The 24,178-nt window shown below is 45.8% G+C and overlaps 1 protein-coding gene across 7 annotated transcripts in view; it reads right to left on the bottom strand.

The window, feature by feature from the left end:
* The window catches only part of FMNL3 (formin like 3), a 419,538-nt gene that overhangs the window by 100,562 nt on the left and 294,798 nt on the right, over positions 1 to 24,178 (bottom strand). For 4 of the 7 annotated variants that reach the window (XR_013610360.1, XM_078685970.1, XM_078685960.1 and 1 more), the window contains exons 5-8: positions 16,429 to 16,512; positions 15,459 to 15,611; positions 3,075 to 3,186; positions 875 to 951 (exon numbers count right to left, since the gene is read on the bottom strand). Coding sequence is in view for 6 of the 7 variants with exons in the window: in XM_078685970.1 (XP_078542096.1) it covers positions 875 to 951; positions 3,075 to 3,186; positions 15,459 to 15,611; positions 16,429 to 16,512 (426 nt within the window). In the remaining variant the exon portion in view is untranslated. The remainder of the gene's footprint in view (positions 1 to 874; positions 952 to 3,074; positions 3,187 to 15,458; positions 15,612 to 16,428; positions 16,513 to 24,178) is intronic. The other 3 variants (XM_078685975.1, XM_078685979.1, XM_078685965.1) reach the window with 2 other exon arrangements.

Below are 24,178 nucleotides of genomic sequence, written 5' to 3'. Positions count from 1 at the left end.
AAAGATGATCTCAGCGCCTTCAAGTAGATGAACTTTGAGTGCATAATAGACTCACCTTCGAAGGAGTAGTCAGCAAAAGAGAAGTGATGTATTGCATGTTGGGATAATACCCGATCTTGATAATCCTAGGACCGCATACACTGAATCACATGAAGAGACGCACAGATATGAAGATATCGTCTGGGGCTCATACATGTGATTTTACACAGTTTAGCATGACATACGATGATAGATTATACAAATTAAGATGGACTGACTGCTGAATTTCTCAGGAACCATTCCATATCAACTGTGGCCCCTCTCCTTTGACTGACGAGCCTACGACTACAAAACAAAAATCTTTTAAACATTATTATTTTGTGATTGTTACTTTTGTGCAGGACTTGTGGAGCGTATGACTTGGCACAGTTCCAGCTTGTAAGAACATACCATTTCTATAGATTTTTTTGGGATATGTTATCTAGCATTGGTACATCACATACCTACTAGTAATGTGGCATTGTAGCTCTCAGAGATCACAGTTGGTCATGTTCTTTTTGCTACTAGATCAATGAATGTAGTTGGAAATCCAAATAATATTGGGGTTTCAAAAAAGGGGGTTTCTGTCCGTGAGCCTTTAAAAAAAACACCCTACAGCCTATGATGGTTATGCACCAAATGTGAGAAATGCCTGGTGAATTCTCCAAGTTGAGCACATACGTTTCTGCCTCGAAAGATCCAGGAGAAGAAGCCTGGAAAAACAAAGTGAATATGACTCTTTCAAAGGAGGAGTAAGTAAGGACAGAGCAGGACAGAAAGATAAGTACTTGTCCGAAGGGACATCCAAAAAGTTGAAGAGGACAGCTCTTAAAGGAAGAGGTAGAGTCGATCTCACCTCAAATTCTTATTGTTTAGGCTGAGCGCTATTTCGTTGACCGCATGAGGATGAGACATGACCAAGTTGAATCCATACTGAAGGAGTGAGAAAACCAGAAAGTGAAAATTATGACCTATTTTCTTCGTTCAGAATTTCCTACAAAATCACATTTCACTACTACAGCCAATCAACCAAACCACATTTAAAAGACACCCAAAATCAACCGTTTAACAGTGAAATAAAATCAACAAGTACTTTTAATATTATGTCAAATCATGAGTTGACATTAACATTCCATCAACAAGAATTTAACAATGAAATCTAATCAACCAACATTTCACCAACACCAAGTTAAACAGCATTTAACATGTGCATCCAATCAAGCATTTACATTTAAAACAAGCACTGGTAAAGCCAAGAGGTCTCGCCTTTCAATGGTGTTCCCTGACCTTTTGGCTTTGCCAATGCTTTTTGCCCATTCTGTTCCGGACCTGAGAAAGGAAAATAATGTGTGTAGGCCACACCAGAGAAGCATCAGCAAAATAAATAAAAAAGAGAAAGCTCCAGCTATGTGTTAACTCATTCGCACTTGCTCTTTTTTGTGTGTATTTATTCATTGTTCCAAGGTGTTGGACGCCAATGTTAGAGCTGTACATTTTAAGAAAACATGATAGAAATAGCATAAAGCAAGATAAGCACATCTGTAGAAAAATACATCTGGCAACATCTTCAAAAATTAAATTAAACAATAAAAACACAACAGAAAGCGATAGGGAGTAACAGGGAAACTGGTTAAGAATTAGTCACTGCCACCAAGCGGCAGTCGCAACAGGTTCAGCCTGGACAGCAACAGAGGAGCTGGGGGTGAGAAGGAGGTTAAATAAAGCTAGCAAACGAAAGCCTGGAGGGGTGGAGGAAGCAACAGACAAGCTAGAGGGTGCAAGGGAGGAAACACAGAAAGCGGAGTAGAGATTTGAGGCAGTTAAGCGACACATTAGGAAAAAAGAAAGAATGTACACTCTCATGGAGTCCCAGTAGAAAAAGGAAATATGGGGTGATATGAACAGAGGCAGTGGAAGGACACAAGTCATCTAATCGTAGGGATGGTAAAGGAATTATGCTCCAGACATGGACTACCACAGGAAGTGAAAGGAAAGCCATTTCATAAGAAGCATGCAAATGAGTATGACAAGAAAGCCAACCAATGGTAAGCAATGGGCTAACCCAAAGCCACTAAGTATTGATATTGTCCAGTATAGGTCTTTGACAACAGACACATGTCTGTAGGCAAGGAATTCAAATATGCACTCAGCCGTCATTAAATATCCACCCAACCACTACTTGGTATTTCCCTCCAATAAACCACTATTTGACACTGACATCCAGTCAATCAGAATTTAAAGTGCAACAAAGCAACATTTAAAACGTACACCCAACAAAAGAGCATTTAGCATTTACAACAAGCCAACCACCAATAAGAAACCACCTAAACAGAATTAAACAATTTCCAATCAACGACAAACCTCAACTAAAATGTATCAATCTGATTCAACTTGAATTGAAGACACCGAACCATCCAGAATATAAAGACAATGCCAAACCAACCAGCATTTAATATTGACATCCAATCAACAAGATGTAAAAAATTAGGAAGCCACTACTTCTGATTGATATCCAACTAAACATGCATCAAACATCACCATTCAATATCCAAGCAATTAACACACAACCAATCTGCATATTATATCGACATTCAACCAAACAGCATTTAATACTGGCAGCCAACCAACCAGAATTTATGATCCAGACCCACGCAACAGAATTTAAAAAAGGACGTCGGACCAGCCAGCATTTAAAATCCAACCACCCAATATTTCACACTGGTGTCTAACCAAACCACAATGATCACCAACTTCCAACAAACCATATTTTAAAGCAGCACCAACCTGCATTTAATATCTACATCCAACTAGTATTTTAAATCCAACCTAGCAGCATTTTGTATTGCGATCCAGTCAACCAACATAACCCCATCACAGAGAGCAGACAGCCATAAAAGTCCTGATGCCCATCCATATTATCTTCGTATACTCATTTAGCAGGGCACAATGTGGCATCTGTCGGGCCTTGGTTATGAGATGTGTACAATTCACATCTGATACAGTAACAATGTGACCCCATCACCACAGACAAGCATAATGTAAACACCAAAAGGTACCTGATAGTTCATGATGGCTCTTAAGCACATGATGCAGACATGCACGTCATCCTTTTGGCTCACCAATCGTGAATTCTTCAGCGCCTTCCTGTCCGGCAGCGTGTTGTAGCTGCTGTGCGGGTTAGACAGAACATTGTGGTGTTAGTTACTGCTGGATAAAGAATGTAAGCGAGAGTGATCACTGTGTGTGCTTCATGCTAAAAGAAGACTATGAAAGTCTGAGAGAAAAAAAGAAAAATACATTAAAAATCCAAAGGGCAGCAGTAACACAAGGAGATTCAGTAAAAGCACCACACTGCCCAAGAACGATGTGCAAGGAGACATTTACACAAGGGAGCAATTTTAATAGTGAAACAGCAGCGAACAGACAACACAAACGTTGGTCTCAGTTATTGTCTTTTTACTGTCAAGTAGCGTCCAGCAAGAACAGGGCACTACTTGACAGCAAAAAGACAATAACTGGGACCAAAACCCTATTCCCTGCAGGACTAACGGAAAGAAACACATTTTTAAAATAGTTCTCTTAACTTCACTGCACCCCGTAATGCAACTTATGAAGGGAGGTGATGTCAAATGGACAGGTAGTTTCCTCCGCAGCGTAGAAAAATAATTTGTATTATAAGTGACTGCCCCTGAGTGACACGCTTCCTGAAAAGATGTTCATGTTACCGACTTAAACACAGGGCAAGAAATTACTTTGATTGAAAGAAATAGTGATAACCAATTTTTTTACTGAAATGAACAGCTTTCATCGGCAAACATAAACTTTGTATTAATGCACTTCTCCCAAGGCCCACCTAAAACCTGGAGTTCCTCAAAGAGCCGTGCTCATAGGAGATTCCTCGAACGAAGCGCTTCAAGAACAGGCATTACGTGAAAATTAAGAAACCATAACAAAGAAATACAAAACAAAAATGAAGAAATGCCAGAATGAAGAATGGTAATAATGAAGACAAAGGGAACACAAAAGCACTGTCATTTTTTTTTTAATTGGAAGAAAAATGTACACTTCATTAGAAAGGGTGGATATGATTGAGATTAGGGATGGCTAAGGGAAAGAACACATTTCGGTTAAGGGTGACGGTAGTGGTAATGTGTAGCGCTCACCACCATTGTTTTGATCATCATAGTGCATTCTTGAGCAAGGCACCTTTTCGTGTGGATCCTGGAATGTTCTTAATTGCTTTGAACGTGCTTGCTTGATTGTGACTATTGTTTTGTTGTTGTTTGATTGCAAGTGGTTAGGAGAGAGTCTGTACAGTGTTTGAAATTACGTGCCTTGAGTTATAATGATAACTGTGTGCAGATGGGTGTACCAAAGGACTGTCCGTTTTCTTTCGAATGGGGTAGGGGATCAATTGTCCATCGCTCACTACATTCTTATATATGTCTCACAACTCAGGTCAGTATCTTACGATGCAATATTGTGTGTGGGTGTTAGGATAATGCGAACATCTGTGGGATTTTAGGTTGTATGTCTGTGTGAAGCGTGAAAGTACAGCTGATTTAGCCATGGTGTACACATGATGCTGAGAGGACTATGCTTATTATGTGATGATAATGCTGTTGGATGTAAGATCTAAGTCCAAATGCAGGCTATTGGAAGTGTGTTGGTTATAATGTTTGTCTGTAAGGCATGGATTGTGGGCTGTGCCAGTTTTGGGTTTGGGCGTAGATAGTAGAAAGAGAAAACCTAGTCATTCTTTTAAAGACGTTGCTCTTATACATTAATGAAGGTAAGTGAAAGGGTCAAAGGAGAAGCTTGCAGTAAGGATAAGGCTTAGTTAGGGTCCACATTTCTCCATAAACCAATTCTTGATTAGGATTTTTTGTATATGGTTAACCATTAACACTGAAATATGTGTTGATATGGTTAAATTAAAGTGATCATGGGGTATGTACTGTGGTATTCTTCAGTATGGCATGATTCTTTTTCACATAGTTCCCAGGAAGAAACTTAACACACTCCGGAGCTGGCATAAAACATCCGGACAGAAATCAGGCTCCAGGGTTGCTTCTCACGTTCCTCCAGTTTGCTGCTATTTCAGCTGCTGAGTAAAATGGGATTAACAACTGTGACAAATGCTGCAGACGAATCTAAAAGAATAGAATTATGGACAATGTTGTCCTGTACCATTGGATGCAGTTCAGCCGTCTGTGCCAAAAGGGACGGTTCTGTCCCCTTCCTGGTCTGCATCTTTCATGGATGGGGGCTGAGCAGACCATTGTCGTCAAGATAGCCTTCAGGTTGCAGACAAGCAATTCTAAGAGTTTGGCTGGATTAAGTACATTTGACATTGGAGAAAAGCTGTTGGAAGCAGTTGACTGGCTGATTTTCTAACGGCTGTGTTTCTGTCTTGAAGAAGCACAGAGACAAAAGAAGCGCGATGGGTCAATTCAGCAGGATGCGGACGTACCAACCGGCAGCAAAAGTGGAGACTGTATAAAGTTTAAGACAGCGAAAACCTGGATGGCATGTAAACCATCATTTGGCAAGTCAATACGTTCCAAATTTCAGGGCTTCTTTAAGAACTTAATGAAGAAAATGGCAAAATGCTGGACTATACAACGACTATGGCTATGTTTCTGGTGAGCTCCAGACAACAGAGGCAAAAGAAGCATCCTGTGCGCCGGACTTCTGAATATAACACTGTATCGGTAAGCAAAAGTACTAATGCCTTCCTGACCAATATACTTCAAAACGGGAGCTATGAGAGAATCAGTATCAATTTGTTTCACAGAAGGGTGGAATGCATCGATCCTTGAAAAATATGGAAGTTGTCCTCATTGGCAAAGATCAACTTATGTATCAGGAGTTGAGTCGGACGCAATACTTTGTTTCTCCTAACAGGACAGGATAAACAAGAAAGTCAAAAGGCCTTGCACACCTGGGCAACTCAACACTGACAATTTCTGAGCCTTTCTAAACAAAGAACAGCGAACAACTACAGGGCTTCTTACTTTAAAAATAGATATCAAACACAATTCAACTATTTAACATTCATAGATTCTTAGAACTTGGAGTGAAGGGAGGAAGGTATATACGACTTCTGGTTCACCATGAAGCAAACTGAATTCAATCCGGGGAAGATAGCGCCGATGAAGCAGCTACGGGTGCGTTCCTGCGCATGCCACACGCGATGCCTGCAGTAAGCAGAGTGAGGCGAGCCCCAAATTAATGGTCCGAGAGAATTTTGGGGAGGCGAAAAGAATAGTAGAGCAAGACACCAGAACAAAGATATCGACTTTGCCTGACCCCAAGAGGGCGATCCCTTGGGAAAAACAAGGAGAAGGGAGTGAATGATCACACAGGGAATGCTGATTTGACAGGCAGTTATTTGCGGTGGAAAGTGACGAATCTCAGTTGGTAGAGGGAAGCATAGGTGGGAGAGCAACCATAGAAGAGTAGGAGAGGAGCCTTTCGGGGAGGTACCCGCGTGACCCTAAAATGGAGACCAGGGTCCACAAATAACTGATGATCTGCCGACGACGGAGCCAACTTCAGTGCGGCCGATGCCCGGTGGTGATGTCTAGATGGCTGTGGTACCGGGAAGTACTCAGTTTCAGGTCAGCTGGAGAGATGAATAGCCGTGGGCGACGGCCATACCGCACAGAGGGTATGAATACATCAGCACCTATAGTGTACTTCGACCAGACCTCGCTCATTTACCCCACCCTCCACCCCCATCCGACTCACCCATCATGAATAGAACCTGTGAATCTTGCCACCCACCGTAGAGACTTAGCATTTTGTCCGATGCCCGGTGGAGCTACCTTGATAGCTAAAGAGGAGATGGGCAGCGGACTTCCCCCTCGGCCGTCACCTACCCAGCCAGACATTGGGCAGGCTTTTGCTTCGTCTCTCCGCCATATCTCCCTCCTCGTTACCCTTTTACATTACCTCCCTTTACCCTTCCACACACCCTAACCAACAGATGTAACTTGTAACTGATGTATCTTTTGTAACAATGTGTAACTTGTAACTGATGTAACTGTCCTCATGTAAAGCGCTCCGATATCTCCGGATCTAGCCAGCGCTATATAAAACTCAAATAAATAAAATCCCACTTTAGGATGCTTGTAATTAACCACACTCTACCTGCAAGAACACCTTGAGGTGCTACCCATCCCATACACATCGAGGTTTGATACTACAAAGTCCCATTCTCTTCAAAATACTGTGTGATGCAGTAAAAGGTCCATGTAAGTGAGTCTCCTTACGGCTAAACTGCTGGTATGCAAAGAAGGACCAGTGCAGCCTTGAAGAACAAGTTACTTACTTCTAGAATGCCTTCTCTGGTAGGGATACTATCTAATTACAGATGCATCACCTAGTGAATAGCCTCAAGCACCAGACTAGATAGGGAGAATTTTTCTAAAGCAATTCCCTTGCTCTTTGGTCGGTGGCATTGTGCGACTCTGCATCGTATCTGTCCCTGATGTGATGTAAAGGCAACTATTTGTGTGCCACATTTGCACGCAAATGTACGTTTCTTTTTGGTCTCTGTCCGTGCAGTCCACCTCAGAGTTCCATAGAAACCAGAATATGCCAATGTGCAGCTCTCTAGATTGGAATGCTACTAAGGGACTGTATGACCCCGTTCCACAGAACGGGGAGGATCGTGGGTCGGTGAGGAATCTCCAGGGGAGGATCGTGGGTCGGTGAGGAATCTCCAGTTAGACAGGTTCTCTAACAGAAAGGGCATTACCGAAGGAAAGTAACTTGTTCTTCTGAAAGAGACTTCTAATCACAGATTCCTCACCTTGTGAATAGATAAAGTAGTTCCTGCCTAGGTGGCGAGTCTATGGAATGTCTCAGACCAGAATATTTTGCAGGACAAATTGGGCATTATGCATGCTACGCCGGTCCTGGCCATCCAAGCAGCAGTGCTTGATGAACATGTGGAAGGATGTCTCCATGTCGCAGCTTTGCAGACATCAAGGACTGGAACACTGCAAACTAATGCATCAGTAGCAGCCTTTGCTGTGGAAGAATGCACGTGCAAGCCTTCTGGTAGTCAGTTCCTGGATAGCCAATGGCAGATCTTAATGCATAAAACAATCTATCGGGAGACGGTTCTTTTCTGCAACGCAGTGCCATTTTTTTGCTGCAGAGAAGCCTACAAAGCGTTGATCATCCAATTGATGTAAAAGCGGAGGGCCTTTCAGATTCATGGCGGTGGAGCTTTTCCTCCTCCCTAGAGGGGTGAGGTGGAGCATACAAAGCTGGCAAGGTGAAGGATTGCCCTATGTGAAAGGGTATGATTACATTCTGTAGTAATACTGTTTCTGTTTGAAGGACTAACTTGTCCTGGAAGAAGGATGTGTATGGTTGTTGCAAGGACAAACCCTGGAGTTTGTGGACTCACCAGGCAAATGTTATGGTGATGAGAAACACTGGTTTTATGGTCAGCAGGTGGAAAGAGCAGCTGCGCATTGTTTCAACAGGTGTGCACAAAAAGTATGTGAGAACCAATTGAGGGCCCAGTGCTGCATCACAAAAGATGTTGGCGGGAACCTGGGGGTCAGTCCTTTCAAGAAAGCATCACAACATGTAATGTGGGCAAGGATAGCTGAACTGTCAACTGTAAGAAACCGAAATGGTCAAAAATTAACCCTCAACTGTTCCCACAGCAAGACATAGCTGGGCTAGAGAAAGACAAAACATTAGAATGTCGGATATCTTGGCTTGTAAGGGTCGAATTGTACGCAAGGGATACCGGACAACAAACCTCTCAGCGTCTCATATATACTGCTTTGGTGGAGTGATGCCTGGCTACCAAAATGACACCAACCACTACTGGAGGAACATTGAAAGCCATCAACTGTCCCTGTTCAATCTCCATGCGTCTCAGGCCCACTCCATAACAAATTTCTTGATAGTAGGTGATCTGAACATCCATCTCGATGACCCTGCAGACCCGGTAGCTGCCGACCTGATCTCTGATCTGGCGGCATTTGACATCCGCCTCCTAAACTCTGGAGCCACTCACACCAAGGGTCACCTGCTGGACCCGGTTTTCACAAGCACCCCCTCGATGCAAGCGAAGGAGGCCTTTCCCCTTCCCTGGACAGACCACTTCTTAGTCTCCTTCCTACTACCAGGAAACTTTAGGAAACCTCAAAAACCGCCCACTTACATCAGGGACAGGACCTGGTCCAGACTTCCCACCGAAGACTGGGCTAAGAACTTAAAAACTACCACCCCTGCTTACGCAGAAGACCCGACTGTCGCCGACAGAAAATTTAGAGAGTGGATTACTACCTCCCTGGACTCCGTACTCCCACTTAGAACTAGAGAGGACAAAAACGGGAAACCCGGTTCCGCCCCGTGGTATACCCCGGACCTCCGACTACTCCGCAAAAACTGTAAAAGAGCCGAACGGCTTTGGAGGAAAGACTGGCAGCACGCCAGCAAGGAAGCATATCATAACACAGTTAGACTTTACAAAGATGCCATCAGGCACGCCAAGGCTTCCCACTACGACACTCGGATAAAAGAATCCTCCAACTCGGCCAGGGAATCCTTCCTAATTGTAAAGGAGCTGCTAAAAGTACCTAACTCCCCTGCCTACATTACCCCCCCGGTTGACCTAAGTAATGAACTAGCCACCTATTTCAACGACAAAATTGCCCGCATCCTAGCTTCCCTCCCCCCACCCGGTCCCTCTAGCCACATGGACAACCTTTCACCTCCCAGCCAGACCGAAAGCAGTTTACGCCCCCAACTTGCGACATTCAGACCAGTTGCCTGCTTAGAGGTAGAATTTACCCTGGCCAAAATGAGAAGCGGATCACCTTTGGATCCGGCACCCATCAGATTCCTCAAAACCGTGACCCCCGTCATCGCCCCCACACTCACGGAACTTATCAACAGCTCACTTGCCCAGGGAGCTGTTCCTGCCAGCTGGAAGAGCGCGGCGGTAAAAGCACTCCTAAAAAAAACCCAGCTCGACCCAGCAGACATGGCAAACTACCGGCCAATTTCACTCCTCCCTGGAATCAGCAAGGTAACCGAGAAATTGGTCAACGGACAATTGTCTCAGTTCTTCGAGACAAATAACATCCTACGGCAATCCCAAACTGGATTTCGCCCGGGTCATGGCACAGATACCGCCCTTCTTGCAGTCATCGAGGAGGCGAGACGCTTATTGGATTCAGGAGGGTCAGTGGCAGTGATCCTCCTGGATCTCAGCGCAGCCTTCGACACAGTCAACCATCGTGTCCTTCTCCATCGACTCGCGGCAGCAGGGCTCACCGGGACGGCACTCAGTTGGATAGAATCCTTCCTCACCGGGCGCACGTTCCAGGTATGGGACGGCAATTACCACTCGTCCACCCTCCCCCTCACAAGCGGGGTCCCTCAGGGATCTTCCTTGAGCCAGACGCTTTTTAATGCATATATGGCCCCTCTTGAAGACGTGGTGACACCATTTGGCATAAAAATGGTAAGCTACGCTGATGACACTCAACTGGTCGTCTCCCTATCCCAACTAGTCGACCATCCAGACAACCTTGCTAACTGCCTCATGGAAATCCACAGCTGGATGTGCGATTCATCTTTAAAATTAAATGGGTCAAAGACCGAAGTGATGCTCCTGGGAAAACAATGGGTGACCATCCCCCCAGCAGTCTGGCCTGACGTGTTCGGGGAAATTCCCACCCCGAAGCGTGAAATCAAGACCCTCGGGGTGTGGCTCGAACCCGAGCTCTCCATGAAGACGCAAGCGGCCAAAACCGCGGGCACCTGTTTTGGGCTCATGCGCACTACCCGCAGGATTCTCCCCCTACTACCACCCGCCTCCAGGAAACTCCTTATCCAGGGACTAGTATTGTCACGTCTGGATTATAGCAACATGGTCTACCTGGGAGCCCCTGAAGCCACCATGACGAGACTGCAACGGACACAGAATGCAGCAGCACGTCTGCTCACGAACCTTTCCTCCAGAGTGTCAGCCAAACCTTAAGGCCTTGCACTGGCTCCCTGTGCGCCAAAGGGTGGTATTCAAAGCCATGTGCACGACACATAAACTGATCAACGGATCTGGCCCTGCTATCCTCAGCAGCATGGTCACCCCCTACAAAGCACCCAGATCCCTACGATCCGAGAATGAGCATTTGGCCAACATTCCCAAATTCAAAAGGACACGCACAGGAGGTCGACGCTTCTCAGTCCAAGTGGCCACTGGATGGAACTCCCTCCCACGTACCCTTAGACTGGAACCCAGTTACTTGGTCTTTCGTAAAAAACTGAAGACACATCTATTCCCTAAATAAATGTCCCTCCCCTCTTTCTCCTCCTCAGTTGGATAACATCTCCTTACAGCGCGGGGATGCCCTCGGGTCACCAGGCGCTTTACAAGTCGCTAAATAAATAATAAATAAATAAATGGTGTTGTAGGTTGTACAGGCTCTGGCGTAGAACTCGCTACTGCGACAGGAGGTCTTCCCAAAGGAGTACCCGGATTGGAGGGCAAATAAATGCTCATGGACAGACATTTTGGGTACCAGACACTCCTCGCTCAGTCGAACACCACTTGCGGTACCCCACACCGGGCCTGTTTCTTGCATGGACAACATGGCGGTCATGATTTCTGTAGGAGCTTGCACCCACTCCTCCCTGATGGACAGAATGAAAGCCTTCAATGCAAGAGAATAGCTTGCAACTCTGGCAAATTGATGTGAAAGCTAGTTACTGCTAGAGACCAGTCGCATGATCTCCACCGCTCCAAGATATCCTCCCCAAACTAGCAATGATGCATCCATCATAACCATTCGTTCTAGGTAGGGTAGGGAAAGGGGTCAGCCTCCACAGACTTTACAGTCTCCTTCGACACCTTGATAACATATGCCAGGTTCCACTGGGGCTAAACCCACTGAGACCTCAGACCCACTGCTGAACCTGTATGCACCACCTGGAGTGGTCCACAAGCAAGACCCAGGTGAACCAGAGAAGTTGTTAAGGAGTCCGGTGTGGCTCCGGTACCTTCAAGGAAAATCCAAACGATGTTAACAAGTCGCCCGTTGTCTAAAGGTGGCTCATGACTGTTGGAGGTGAGCCCAACAGTCATGCAACCAGTCGTCGCGGTATGGTTTCCAACCTCCAAAGATGGGCTGCAACCATCACCATTATCTTTGTGAACACCAGAGATGTACTGGTAAATCGAAAGGGGAGCACCTAGACCTGAAAATGCTCTTGACTTAACTGAAACTGCAGATGACGCCTGTGGGATTGCAGGACGGGATAGGAAAATGGTCATCCTGCAGGCAGGATTTGCGCTGTAAGCATTTTTTACTTGTCTTTCCAGAGAAATAAGCTCATGGGGCTCAGATTGAGAATAGGGTGGAAGCCTCAGTCTTTTTAGGGGAACAGGAAATAACGGAAGTAACATCCCAGTCCTGATCTCTGATATTGGCACCCTCTCTTTGGCTCCCTTACTCAAGATAGCCTTGAACTTCCCCTTGGGGCATGGACAAGGGGTCCTCCAGGAGGTGTTGCAGTGTGAATGGCATACGCATGGATGTGACCAGAAAGGTACCGAGTAACCATGTTCCACAATCTGGAGCACCCATTGGTCAGATGTGATGCTCCTCCACCTGGGGAGGTACAAGGCGATGCGGCCTTCTACAGAATGATCGTGGGCTGCTGAGGGTGGAATGAAGTGGATTTGCAGGAACTGCAACAGGGGGGCTGGGCTTTGGGTAGTAAGTGGGGCCTGGACAATGTTGGCCTGGTTCCGTCTCTGCCTTGAAAAGACTGAGATACTGTTGTGGTTGGGGTACGTTCTGATGTTGCCTCAAATGGTATCCCCTGCCAAAGCCTCAAAAGGAGCGAAAATGCTGGAGGAACTGCTGAACAGGCAGAGCTAGGCCTAGAAAGCGAGTAGTGGCTTTGCTGCAATTAAATCTTTCCAAAGAAGAGTCTGCCTTTACTCCAAATCGCCTAGAGCAATCATATAGCATATCCATCAAAGATTGCTTGTTTGAGAATCCTTTGGGGGAAATGCAGACGTGGTGCTGAAGCACCACACTGGTACCAACTGCCCAGGCCCAACAGTTGGTTGTACCCAGACCAGAGGGCATGCAGCACTTTGCTGCATCCTGGCTGTCTTTAATGAGGTGTTGCAGCTGGTAAGATGTTTGCGATTCTGTCCCATATTGCATGCAAGTACTTCCCCAGGAGGCAGCTGGTGTGGATAGATCTGAGGGCAAAACTGGTAGAAGAGAACATATGTTTGGCTAATGTCTCCATGCGCTTCAATTCCCTGTCTGGCCGCGTGGCTGGGAATGCATTGGGATTGAGCCTACTCGTAGATGGCTGTAGCACCAGGCTCTCCAGGGTGGGATATTAGGTCAGAGAATCCAGTTCTATGCTGCCTTGAGATCTGTATGTTGACAGAAGGGCAATATCCCAAGTGCCCATGAGTACATCAAAAAGTATCTCATTAAAAGAAAGAAGAGGATCCTGGTTAGTCTGTCGTGGGTGCAGGACCTTTGTTGAAACACTAGTCTAGTCCGCTGTAGTAGGTTGAGTGACGCCCAACACTTATGCTACTCTCCGGATCACCATGGCAAAGGAGGCAGAGTCCTCAGTTGCTGTGGCAGGATTGAGCTAGGAAAGCCAATGTCCAGAGAAATGTCCAGGCCACTGGCAGCTTACAAATCCGAAAATATGTTTATCATCATAAGGGCCCCATCGCCAGCATTGGTTTATGGTTCTAAATAATAAAAATTAAGACCAGTTGAGGGAGGTTTGCTAATGTGTTTTGGAAACTGAAAAAACTATTGGCTCCACTTCCGATGTCGGTGAAGGCGTTGAGACTGGCTAATGGCAATGGCCGCGGCACTGAATGCTGCACCAGAGCCGATGGAGTCAAGTTCACACAAAGAGCCAGTTTTGGATGGCTATAGAGCGGCACATGCTGGGATGAATTTGATGGCAGTAACCAGACTGTCTTACAAGTTACGCAACTGAGTTTGGCTTCGCGGTTGAAGATGGTCTTGTTGTTCATCTTAGAGTAGCAGTCACACCATCCCAAGTCTTGCTTAGAGCAGATACATCAGAGACAAACATCAGTGGTATCTGTAACTGACATCTGGTGGTGGCTATCTCAACACAGCTTAATCCTGCAGTTTTTGGAGGGAAAATGTCCCTTGCACACTGGTAGAATTTTGAGGAAATAACTTCTGTCGGGTGACAGAATTCAAAGGTGCTTTAGATCTGCATTGGAAGGCGAGGAAAAATAATAACTGATTTTGGCGTACGGAGGTGGTGCAGATGTAGTGGCCCGACACTACAGCCGGGGCGAGATGCCACCTACCAAAGCACAAGAGGATTGGTAAAAAATAATTCTCCACATCCAGTCCGGCGCCTGGGGGTATTCACAAGGTGAGGAATCTGCAGCTAGAATTCTTTAGTGAAAAGTCTCTATCAAGCACCTTTGTACTTATGTAGTTGGTTCAACAAATCATGCTGAACTCTCTTGGGGAGAGGGGGCATCTGGAATAGACACTCGTTGGCCTTCTCGGTGTGTTGTGATCTTAGTGATGTACCCATCTCACTAGCTGGACTTTCAGACTCCACAAATTCAACAGAATACAGGTAAGAATGCCGAAGAGACATGTTGATATCCTCTGGACTTCAACCCAACACAGCAATGTTATTGTGCCAATGAGGCAGAGCTATAATTTAGAGGTAAAAGCCCACTCTCAAAGATGATTTTGTGAGTTAACTCAGGAATGTTGTATAACAACAAATAGGAAACTATTCAGGAATAAGTCAAGAAATGTTATACTTCCCTGCGACCAAGATCTGTAGCATAAGCTGGACGAGACAGCAGGAAAAATGATAACCATTGAATCCACGAAGAGCTGCTATAACAAGTGATTATATTTACTAAATATCACCTCATCCCTGTGCTAACATTAGTAGTGGGAAGAGGAAGGAGGAGCTTGCAGCCCACACAGCAACTTTCTATAGACAGACTGTCAGTGTGTCTGACTGAATCACTGAGGGGAAGTATGAAGGATCAGGCTGCATAGAAATAACACACAGCACATACATAACAGTAAACCTGGAAACAGGAAACATTTCAAGAAGAGATTTACCCTTGGGACATGCATTGAAGAACCAACATACCATGCCTACAAAACCCATGTAACAACAGGTAGATGACATCATCATATCCAGAATAGAGTGCATGTGGCCTAAGCACACAGGAAATAATAAAGCATAGGTGCATATCTACCACCCCAGAGTTCCTATGTACCAAGGAGTTCCATTTCAAGGCAAGTAAAGTAAGCCTACATCAAGTCCATACCATGGAGCTGACAGACCAGGAACCAACAGGAAGATGAGCAGGTTAGAGCCAAGCACTTACATACCGTAACACAGACTGCCGAGCAGAGCGAGCGAGGCTGATGCTGAGAGAAGCTGCCAGGACACTGGGGTTCTGCAGATCCTCGATGGATCTGCTCCAGAGTTTCGATTTGTCTACTGTTCCTTCCTCCATGTTTTCCAGGCCCTCAAAATCAAACCTGAATCACAAGAGGACACACAACAAGCTTCATCTGCAAGCAGCCTGGAGCAGAGTCATCCTCCCCCACATGAGGGAAGTCGATGCAACATGCAACGCCACAAACTGCGCTAGTGAGGCATGCAGTGGAGCACAGACAGCACAGGAGAGCAGGTGAAGTATGTTTGACTACACAGGCAAGCAAGGGGCAAAGACTGATCAAGGTAGCACATGCAACTTACAATGGACTATGAAAGCAAACGTCACAGCTGACAGAAAACCTTACAGGAGCAGAGAGAGAGTAGTGAACTTGCAAGACAAAAACATGCATTGTAAGGCAGAAAGTAGATCACGTTGCAAGGCACGTGAAAGCAGAAATAAGAAATTGTGTTTAAGAAGCAATAAAAGGCCTTACAAGAAAGATATTGCGACAGTCAACCATGGAAATCCTGCAAAAGAAGCACACATGCAACAAAGCAATAAGGGGGGAAAATCATATGACTGCAAACATTCTAGAGCATGCATCGGGAGACGGGAGCAACTGCATCATGCAAAAGAGTGCACTACACCTCCTCCCCCAATTGAAAAGCCTGTATGCAACAGGCAACAACGCACATCTTTTCTAAGGGGAGAGCAGGTGCGCAGCATACAACACAGCATGCGAAGGAGCACAAGCCACCCTAAAAAAAAAATGCGGGAAATAAGACATTGAGATATGAAGAGAGGTGTGGTGTGTGTGCTCTGCGTGGAGCCCGGACACCCGGTGACAATCCGTGTTCCCACTATTTCAAAGACATTTGAATGGAAATAAAAATGAAAAGCTTGCCGCAGCTGCTTACATGACCGCACACTGCGCGAAGGACAGGTACTCCACCAGGACATCCAGACCTTTGTTGTCATTGTTTAAGAATTCACGGACCCACCTGAAAAAGAAGAGAGCATGGATAATGTTTCCTGAGCCGCCCTGTTGAGAGTCCCCACCCACCCCCAATTCAATGTTACAAAAAACAATCTGACCAGGAGACAATGCCCATCCATACAACCGGCGGCATCATCAAGAACCAATGCCCTTCCTCCAAACATCAACCTCATCAGGAGCCAGTATCTATTCATCCACCATCGACCTCACCAGGAGCCAGTATCTATTCATCCACCATCGACCTCACCAGGAGCCAGTATCTATTCATCCACCATCAACCTCACCAGGAGGCAATGCCTGTCCATTCAAACATTGGCATCACCAAGAAGCAACAGCCGTCCAGTCAAACAATGGATTGGTCTTACCTGTAGATGTTAGATCAGGCAGCCATCAAACTCAACCGTGAAAATGCTACCCGATGAGGAGACCAAGGTCTGTCTCATCCTCACCAAGAAACAATATCCAGCCATTTCAAACATTAACTTCAGCAAGAAGAAATTTTCAGCCATCCGAATATCAATCTCAACCATGAGACAATGCCCAGCCATTTTGCATCACAACCTCAGCAGGAGATAACATCTAGGTGGTTCTGGAAGCGCATCATCAAATTAATTAATTGTTCTATGGTTATAATTTTCCACAACCATATATGCCACTGACGTAATGACCAGGTAGTTGTTTGACAGTATTTGAAATTCTTTTGCAGTTTGGCAGCCATAGCTCAAGCAGCGTCCTTCCAGGATCACATGAGATGTGGGTAACTTCTGTCCGGGAGGAGTATTATTTAGGAAAATCCCACCATGTACAAATCTGGGGTTCCCTTCACACAACACATTTGGTCTAATTTGAGAGGTGTGTCATACCAATCACATAGCAGTGTTTCATAGACACTTTGAGCTTTTATTCACATCACACCTCTGTTTGCGCCACTCCTCAGGACTAATTGTTCTTTTTGAATATTTATCCCAACGGATCACATTCATCCAGCATGGGTTGGAGCATGACGTCATCAGTATGTTAAACACCTTAGAGATTATGTTCTTGGATTCTCTAATCGTGGACAAACCATTCTCAAAGGTTTTTTTTAAATCTGGTGGCCGCTTCTTTTACAAGAAGCCTGTTATTTCACCTGTGCATATCTTAAGCATTAGGTTTCATTTAAACATGATTTAATCCTAGTTGCTATAGATATACTAACTAGCCTGTTGACTGGAGCCTGGTAGTTAAGCCTAATTGGGTCCCTCGATGACTTATCTACCATTGCATGGTCAATATTTGCCCAAATATTCTTAGTCTCCAATTCAGACCATTGAAACTCTATTCTTAATTGCGGTATCTGATAATACAACTTAAAATTCCAGCGCACCAGTCCCCGGCAAGAGCTGCTTTTCTTCAGTTGTCTCACTAGAATCCGGAGTCGTGCACCCTGCCATGCAAAATGGGACACCATTTTCTGCAGTGCAGGTGTATTGACATCTTTTTTATTTGGGGGGGACCTGGGTCAGATTTAAACAACTTGGTCATAGGGTCATTTTGATAGCCTCAATCCCAATAACATAGAAGACATGCAAGAGCATCCAACAGGTCAAAACCCTAAATAGGTTTGTGAGCAATGGCGGATAATTAGCTCTATAAAGAGCTGACATTTTATGGACAATTTTAACCCCCAAGTACATAATGGGAGTAGGCGGCGACTTAAGGAAAATGCTACTTACCAGTATGCATCTGTTCTTGGCATGTAGAGCTGCAGAGTTACACACTGTGCATAGATTGCCACCTAGTGTTGGGCCCGGATGTTTGCACTTGTTTTTGTCATGAAAAGTTCTTTGGAAGTCACGAGATAGGTGACGCCTCCTTTGGACCACATTGCGCATGGGCATCGGCTCCATCCTCAGATTGTTTTTCGCCATTAGGGAAATGATGGAGCTTTGCAAGAAAAGGAAGGATGTCCATGTAAGCTATATCTAATTAAGATAATACTGGAACAGATAAAGGTAGCCGGAGAGGCGGGTGGGCGTGTGTAACTCTGCAGCTCTACAAGCCAAGAACAGATGCATACTGGTAAGTAGCATTTTCCGTTCGAGGCATATGAGCTGCAGATTACACACTGTGCATAGATTGTTTAGCAGTACCCACTCTTAGCGGCGACCACCCGCATCTGTTGCAGTAGTTTGAAATAGTGTTTTGAGTACAGCCTGGCCCACATTAGCTTGTTATTTAGTTTGCACATCTACACAACAGTGTTTTGTGAATGTGTGCGGGGTAGACCATGTAGCTGCTTTGCAGATGTCATCTAAGGGAATGTTCCCTAAAAATGCCATTGAAGCCCCTATTTTTCTTGTAGAGTGGGCTTTAGGAGGAACAGATAACGTAGCTTTGTGGTAAAAAATCTGTATACATTTTACAATCCATCTAGCTAACCCAGGTTTTTATATAGGGTTGCCCTTGTGTGGTGGTGAGAAAGACACAAAAAGTTGTTTTGTCTTACAAAAGGGTTGTGTTCTCTCAATGTAGTATAGCAATGCTCTTTTGACATCTAGGGTATGAAAAGCTCTTTCTGCTACTGTCTGTGGCTGCGAGAAGAAAACGGGCAGTTCCACAGATTGAGGTGGAAGGGAGAAATTATTTTAGGAAGGAATTTAGTATTAGCAGGAAAGGTTCTCGAATGGTTAGTGCTTGTAGTTCACTAACTCTTTGTAGAGAAGTAATAGCTACTAGGAACGCAACCTTCCATGTTAAAAATTGAAGTTCACATTTATGTAAAGGTTCGAAGGGAGGTCCCATTAGCCGTGTGAGAACAATGTTCAAGTTCCACACTGGTGAAGGTGGTACTCTGGGAGGAATTATTCTCTTAAGGCATTCCATAAAGGCTTTAATAGCATGCACTCTGAAAAGATATGGATGCTGTCTATTTTGTAGATATGCTGCTGTGGCAGCAAGATGCAGTCTAATAGATGTGTAGGCTAAGTTTTATCTTTGGAGGTGTAATAAGTATCCTATGATGTGTTGAATAGACACATCTAGGGGATTAATATTGTTGTTGTGAGAGTATATTACAAAGCGTTTTCACTTAGCTGCATAGTATGCTCTAGTGGTTGGACGTATAGCTTCTTTATGACGTTCATGCAGTCAGGAGGAAGGTTAAGGTAACCGAATTCTAGGATTTCAGGAGCCAGATTGCAAGGTTGAGCTGAGCTTGGTCCGGGTGTCTGATCCCTCCACGGTTCTGGGTTAAAAGGCATGGAGATAGGTATAGTTTTTGGTGCGGTACTACAGACAGTTCCAGCAGTGTGGTGTACCACGGTTGTCTGGCCCACGTTGGAGCAACTAGGATGAAGGTTAGAGAATGCTGCTGTAGTTTGCGCACTACTAGTGGCATGAGTGGGAGAGGAGAAAAAGCGTACGCAAATCTGCCTGACCAGTTCATCCATATCGCATTGCCTTTGGACAGTGAGTGTGGATATCTGGCGGCAAATCTTGGGCATTGGCGTTTTTGTGGGTGGCAAAGAGGTCTATTTGAGGTTGTCCCCACATCTGAAAGAACGGTTGAAGAACTTGCGGATGAAGTTCCCACTCGTGGGTCTGTTGTCTCTGACGACTTAAACAGATCTGCTATGGTGTTTTGTGCTCCTGAAACATGTTGGGCTAAAAGGAATGTGTTTTGAGGTATAGCCCACCTCCATATGTTCTGTGCTAGCTGAGAGAGTTGCAGGGAGTGTGTTCCGCCCTGTGTCTGTATGTAATACATGGCTGTCATGTTGTCTGTGCAGACTAATACAGCCTTGTTTGATATATTTGCTTTTGGAATGCTTTTAATGCTAAGAATATGGCTAGTAACTCCAGGTGGTTGATATGGAATAACTTTTGTTGTGGTGTCCACCTGCCTTGCATGGTGTGTTGCAGTAAATGGGCTCCCCAGTCGGAGAGCGATGCGTCCGCTGTCAAGACTATCTGAGGAACTGGCTCTAGGAACGGTCGCTCTTTGGATAGGTTTTTGATGTTCCACCACTGCAGAGAGCGAGGAGTACGACCGTCCACCAACACTAGATCTGTCAATTGACCTTGAGCCTGGATCCATTGGCGTGCTAAGCACTCTTGGAGAGGACGCTTTTGTAGTCTTGCATGGGGCGCTATGAAAATGAAAGAGGCCATCATCCCTATGAGCTGCATGAACACTCGTGCTGGAAGGGAGTGTTGTGGTTGAAACTTTGTGAGAAGAGCTTGCATGTGTGCTATTCTTACCAGAGAGGGATAAGCTAGTGCTGTCGCGGTGTTTATTTTGGCAGCGAGGTATTGTTGTACTTTGGACGGTTGCAGATGGGACTTGGTGTGGTTTATTGTGAACCCCAAGTCGTGAAGCAGTTGGATAGTGGCAGGAGTGTGTTGTACACACTGGTTGTAGGAGCTGGCTTTTATGAGCCAGTCGTCTAGATATGGGAAGACGTGGATGTGTTGTCTTCTTGAGTGTGCTGCCACTACTGCTAGGCACTTGGTGAATACTCTTGGTGCGGTTGTGACTCAGAATGGGAGTACTTTGAATTGATAGTGTTCACTGTCTATTACAAATTGGAGATATTTCCTGTGAGCCTTGTGAATGGGAATGTGGAAGTATGCGTCCTTGCGATCTAGAGTAGCAAGGAACTCGTTTTGTAAAAGAAGAGGAAGGACCTGTTGGAGTGTGACCATGTGAAAATGGTCTGACTATATGTATATGTTTAGGGGTCTGAGGTCTAGAATAGGCCTTAGAGAGCAGTCCTTCTTTGGGATAAGACAAGTATAGGGAGTAAACTCCCTTGTTTTGTTGGTGCAGAGGAACTGGTTCTATTGGACTTTTTATCTAGTAGAGATATTACTTCTTGCTTTAGCAGTAATAGATGCTCTTGTGACATTGGACGCTGTCTGGGTGGTATGTTTAGGGGGGTAGATGTTAGTTTGAGACAGTAACCTGATTGAACAATTTGTCACACCCACCTGTCTGATGTGATGTTGGTCCAGAGAGGAAGGAATTGTTGAAGTCTTCCCCCCACAGGAGTGGAATGGTGAGGGGGAAGTGGAGGAAAGTCATTGGATAGGGGTGGAGGCAGAGCGGGAGTTGTTAGTCTTGCCTCTGCCTTTGTTATTGTTACTCCTGTAACCCCCTCTTTGGTAGCCCCTAGTGAAGGTGGATTGGCTAGGGGTCTTATAAGAAGTGGAGGGGCTATCGGAGGAGTAGCCTCTTGTGTTGCCTCTGTAGGATGAGCGACGAAAAGAACGTCTGGGAGCTTGCGACTGCAAGGCTCCCATAGATTTAGCTGTGTCGGTATCTTTTTTCATCTTCTCTAGGGATACATCGACATTAGGGCCAAATAGGTGTTTCTCATCAACTGGTTGATTGAGGATGGAATTTTGGACTTCAGGTTTGAAACCTGAAATACGTAGCCAGGCATGCCTACGCAAAATGACGTTGGTGTTAATTGTCCTCGAAGCAGTAGCTGCGGCATCTAGGGCACAATGGATGGAGGTATTGGTGATAGTTTTACCTTCCGGTATGAGTTCATTGGCCCTATTTTTATATTTGTCTGGTAGATGCTGCATTTTGGATTCCAGCTCATCATAATGTGCCCTGTCATATCTTGCTAGCAGCGTTTGAGTATTGGTGATGCGCCATATGTTTGCTGCCTGTGATGCCGTTTGTTTGCCAGAGGAGTCAAGGAGTTTAGACTCCTTATCTGGTAGGGAGGTCTCACATGATGTTTGGGAATTGGCCCGTTTTCGTGCATTAGAGACTACAAGGGAGTCTAGCGGTGCGGGGCCTCTAATATAGGCTGGATCTGTAGGGGCAGCTTTGTATTTTTTCTCAATCCGGGGGTTGAGGACTCGAGCCCTGACAGAACCTTTAAATACCTCTGGTCTATGCTTAATGACCCCCTTAAGCATTGGCAGAATGGAAGTGGACCTTTGTGTGGTGTCGAAAGTGTCCATTAAGAAATCTTCCTCCACAGTGTTTGTGTGTAGGTCAACCTCATGGTATTGGGCAGCCCTATGGACAAGTAGGTTAAAGCCTATAGTGTCCTCTGGGAGGAAGGCCTGGAGGGATATATATCATCCTGAGGAACGCAAGGGACATCAGGGGTGTTATAATCATCCCACCCATGGGTTAGGTGACTGAGGGGGACGATTGTTCTCTGCTGTGTCATCTGCACCCCCATCTGTATCATCAGAGTCTGTATCTACATCATCATCTGGAATAGGGGATGGTGTAGGAGAGTGATGTGGTTGAGGAGGTGGAGGAGGAGTAGGGGGAGGAGGTGGAGCAGGGACCCTTAATGGAGAGGTTGCAATGTCTCTCTTCTTAGGAGGAGGTGCAGGCGCCTCTAGTGGTTTCTTCTTGGAACTAAGAGCCAGTTGTCCAGTTTTAGGATCCTTTACGAGAGTCTTTTGAGTTGGATCTGGTGTAAAAAGCTCTTCTGTGGAATGCAGATCCTTCGGTGTCGAAGTTCTTGGTTCCGGAGGCTTTTTCTGCACCGACTCGGTAGCTGTGTGTTCTAAGGTCTTTTGGCTTAGAACTGTGACCTTTTGCAGTGTCCTTGGCCGGAACGTGTTTTTTCGGTTCCGGGGCCTTTTTCAGCTCCGAAGCATGGGAGTCGGTCCTTTAGGCAGTTTTTTGCTTGACTCCGAGTGCGGTTTTGGCATCAATCAGCCAGTGCCAGTCTTCAGCGCCGAGTGCTTGGGTGTCGAAGCAGCGGTCGGCGTGAATGAGGAAGATGGCTTCTTTTTCGCTGTCGGGAGAGTATCGGCACCAGGAGTAGGCTGACTCGAGCCCGAGCCGTCTGAAGGCTTGGTAGGCTTCTTTGCCGGGCCTGAAGGCAGGGCGTTGGAAGCAGTCTCTCGGTGTGCACCCGGGCCCGAAGGGGAGGGTGTGACTGAAGCTTTTTTGGAGGGTGTCGAGGAAGGGTCGGGCCAACGTGTTTACTTACGACCCGCTGAGCTGGAGTGATGTCCTCGACGTCTGAGTCGTCAGCATCGGAGTAGCTGGCGCTTTCTTCGGCCTGCTGCTGTTCTGGCACGTCGACACCCTCTTCAAAGATGTTGTCAGGGATCGAAGCTGACGAGCGAGCCATAGTTCTTCGAGCTAGTCTGTCCCGAATTGTCTTCTTGGGGCGGAAGGAGGCACAAGCTGAACAGTCTCTGGCCTCGTACTCCGGTGAGAGGCAAAGGTTGCACACCTCATCGAGATCAGTTTGTGGAAACTTGGACCCACTGCGAGGACACTTTTTGAATGGTGTCCTTTCCATGATCCAGAAGATAAGGCCTAGGTAGGCCCGAAGGCCTTCGTCGACGACCGGAATCTAAGACTTCGAAATTATTACGATCGCGTGGAGATGGGAAACGCGTTCGAGACAATACCGCCAGAAACGGGTGAGGGATTGCGCGCCAAACGAAAACTCGGTTCCAAACCGGAGCACAGTAAACACATCCGAGCCAGATGGCGGAAAAAAACAATCGGAGGATGGAGCCGATGCCCATGCGCAATGTGATCCAAAGAAGTAGTCGCCTATCTCGTGACATCCAAAGAATTTTTCAGGGCAAAAACCAGTGCAAACATCCGGGCCCAACACTAGGTGGCGATCTATGCACAGTGTGTAATCTGCAACTCATATGCCTCGAATTTAAGAATATTTCTTTCATTT

The sequence above is a fragment of the Lissotriton helveticus genome, chromosome 1_1 (assembly GCF_964261635.1).
Source record: "Lissotriton helveticus chromosome 1_1, aLisHel1.1, whole genome shotgun sequence".
NCBI classification, from domain to species: Eukaryota; Metazoa; Chordata; class Amphibia; order Caudata; family Salamandridae; genus Lissotriton; species Lissotriton helveticus.
Note: the sequence above shows the minus strand (reverse complement) of the source record. Positions and strands in the feature narration are given on the sequence as shown.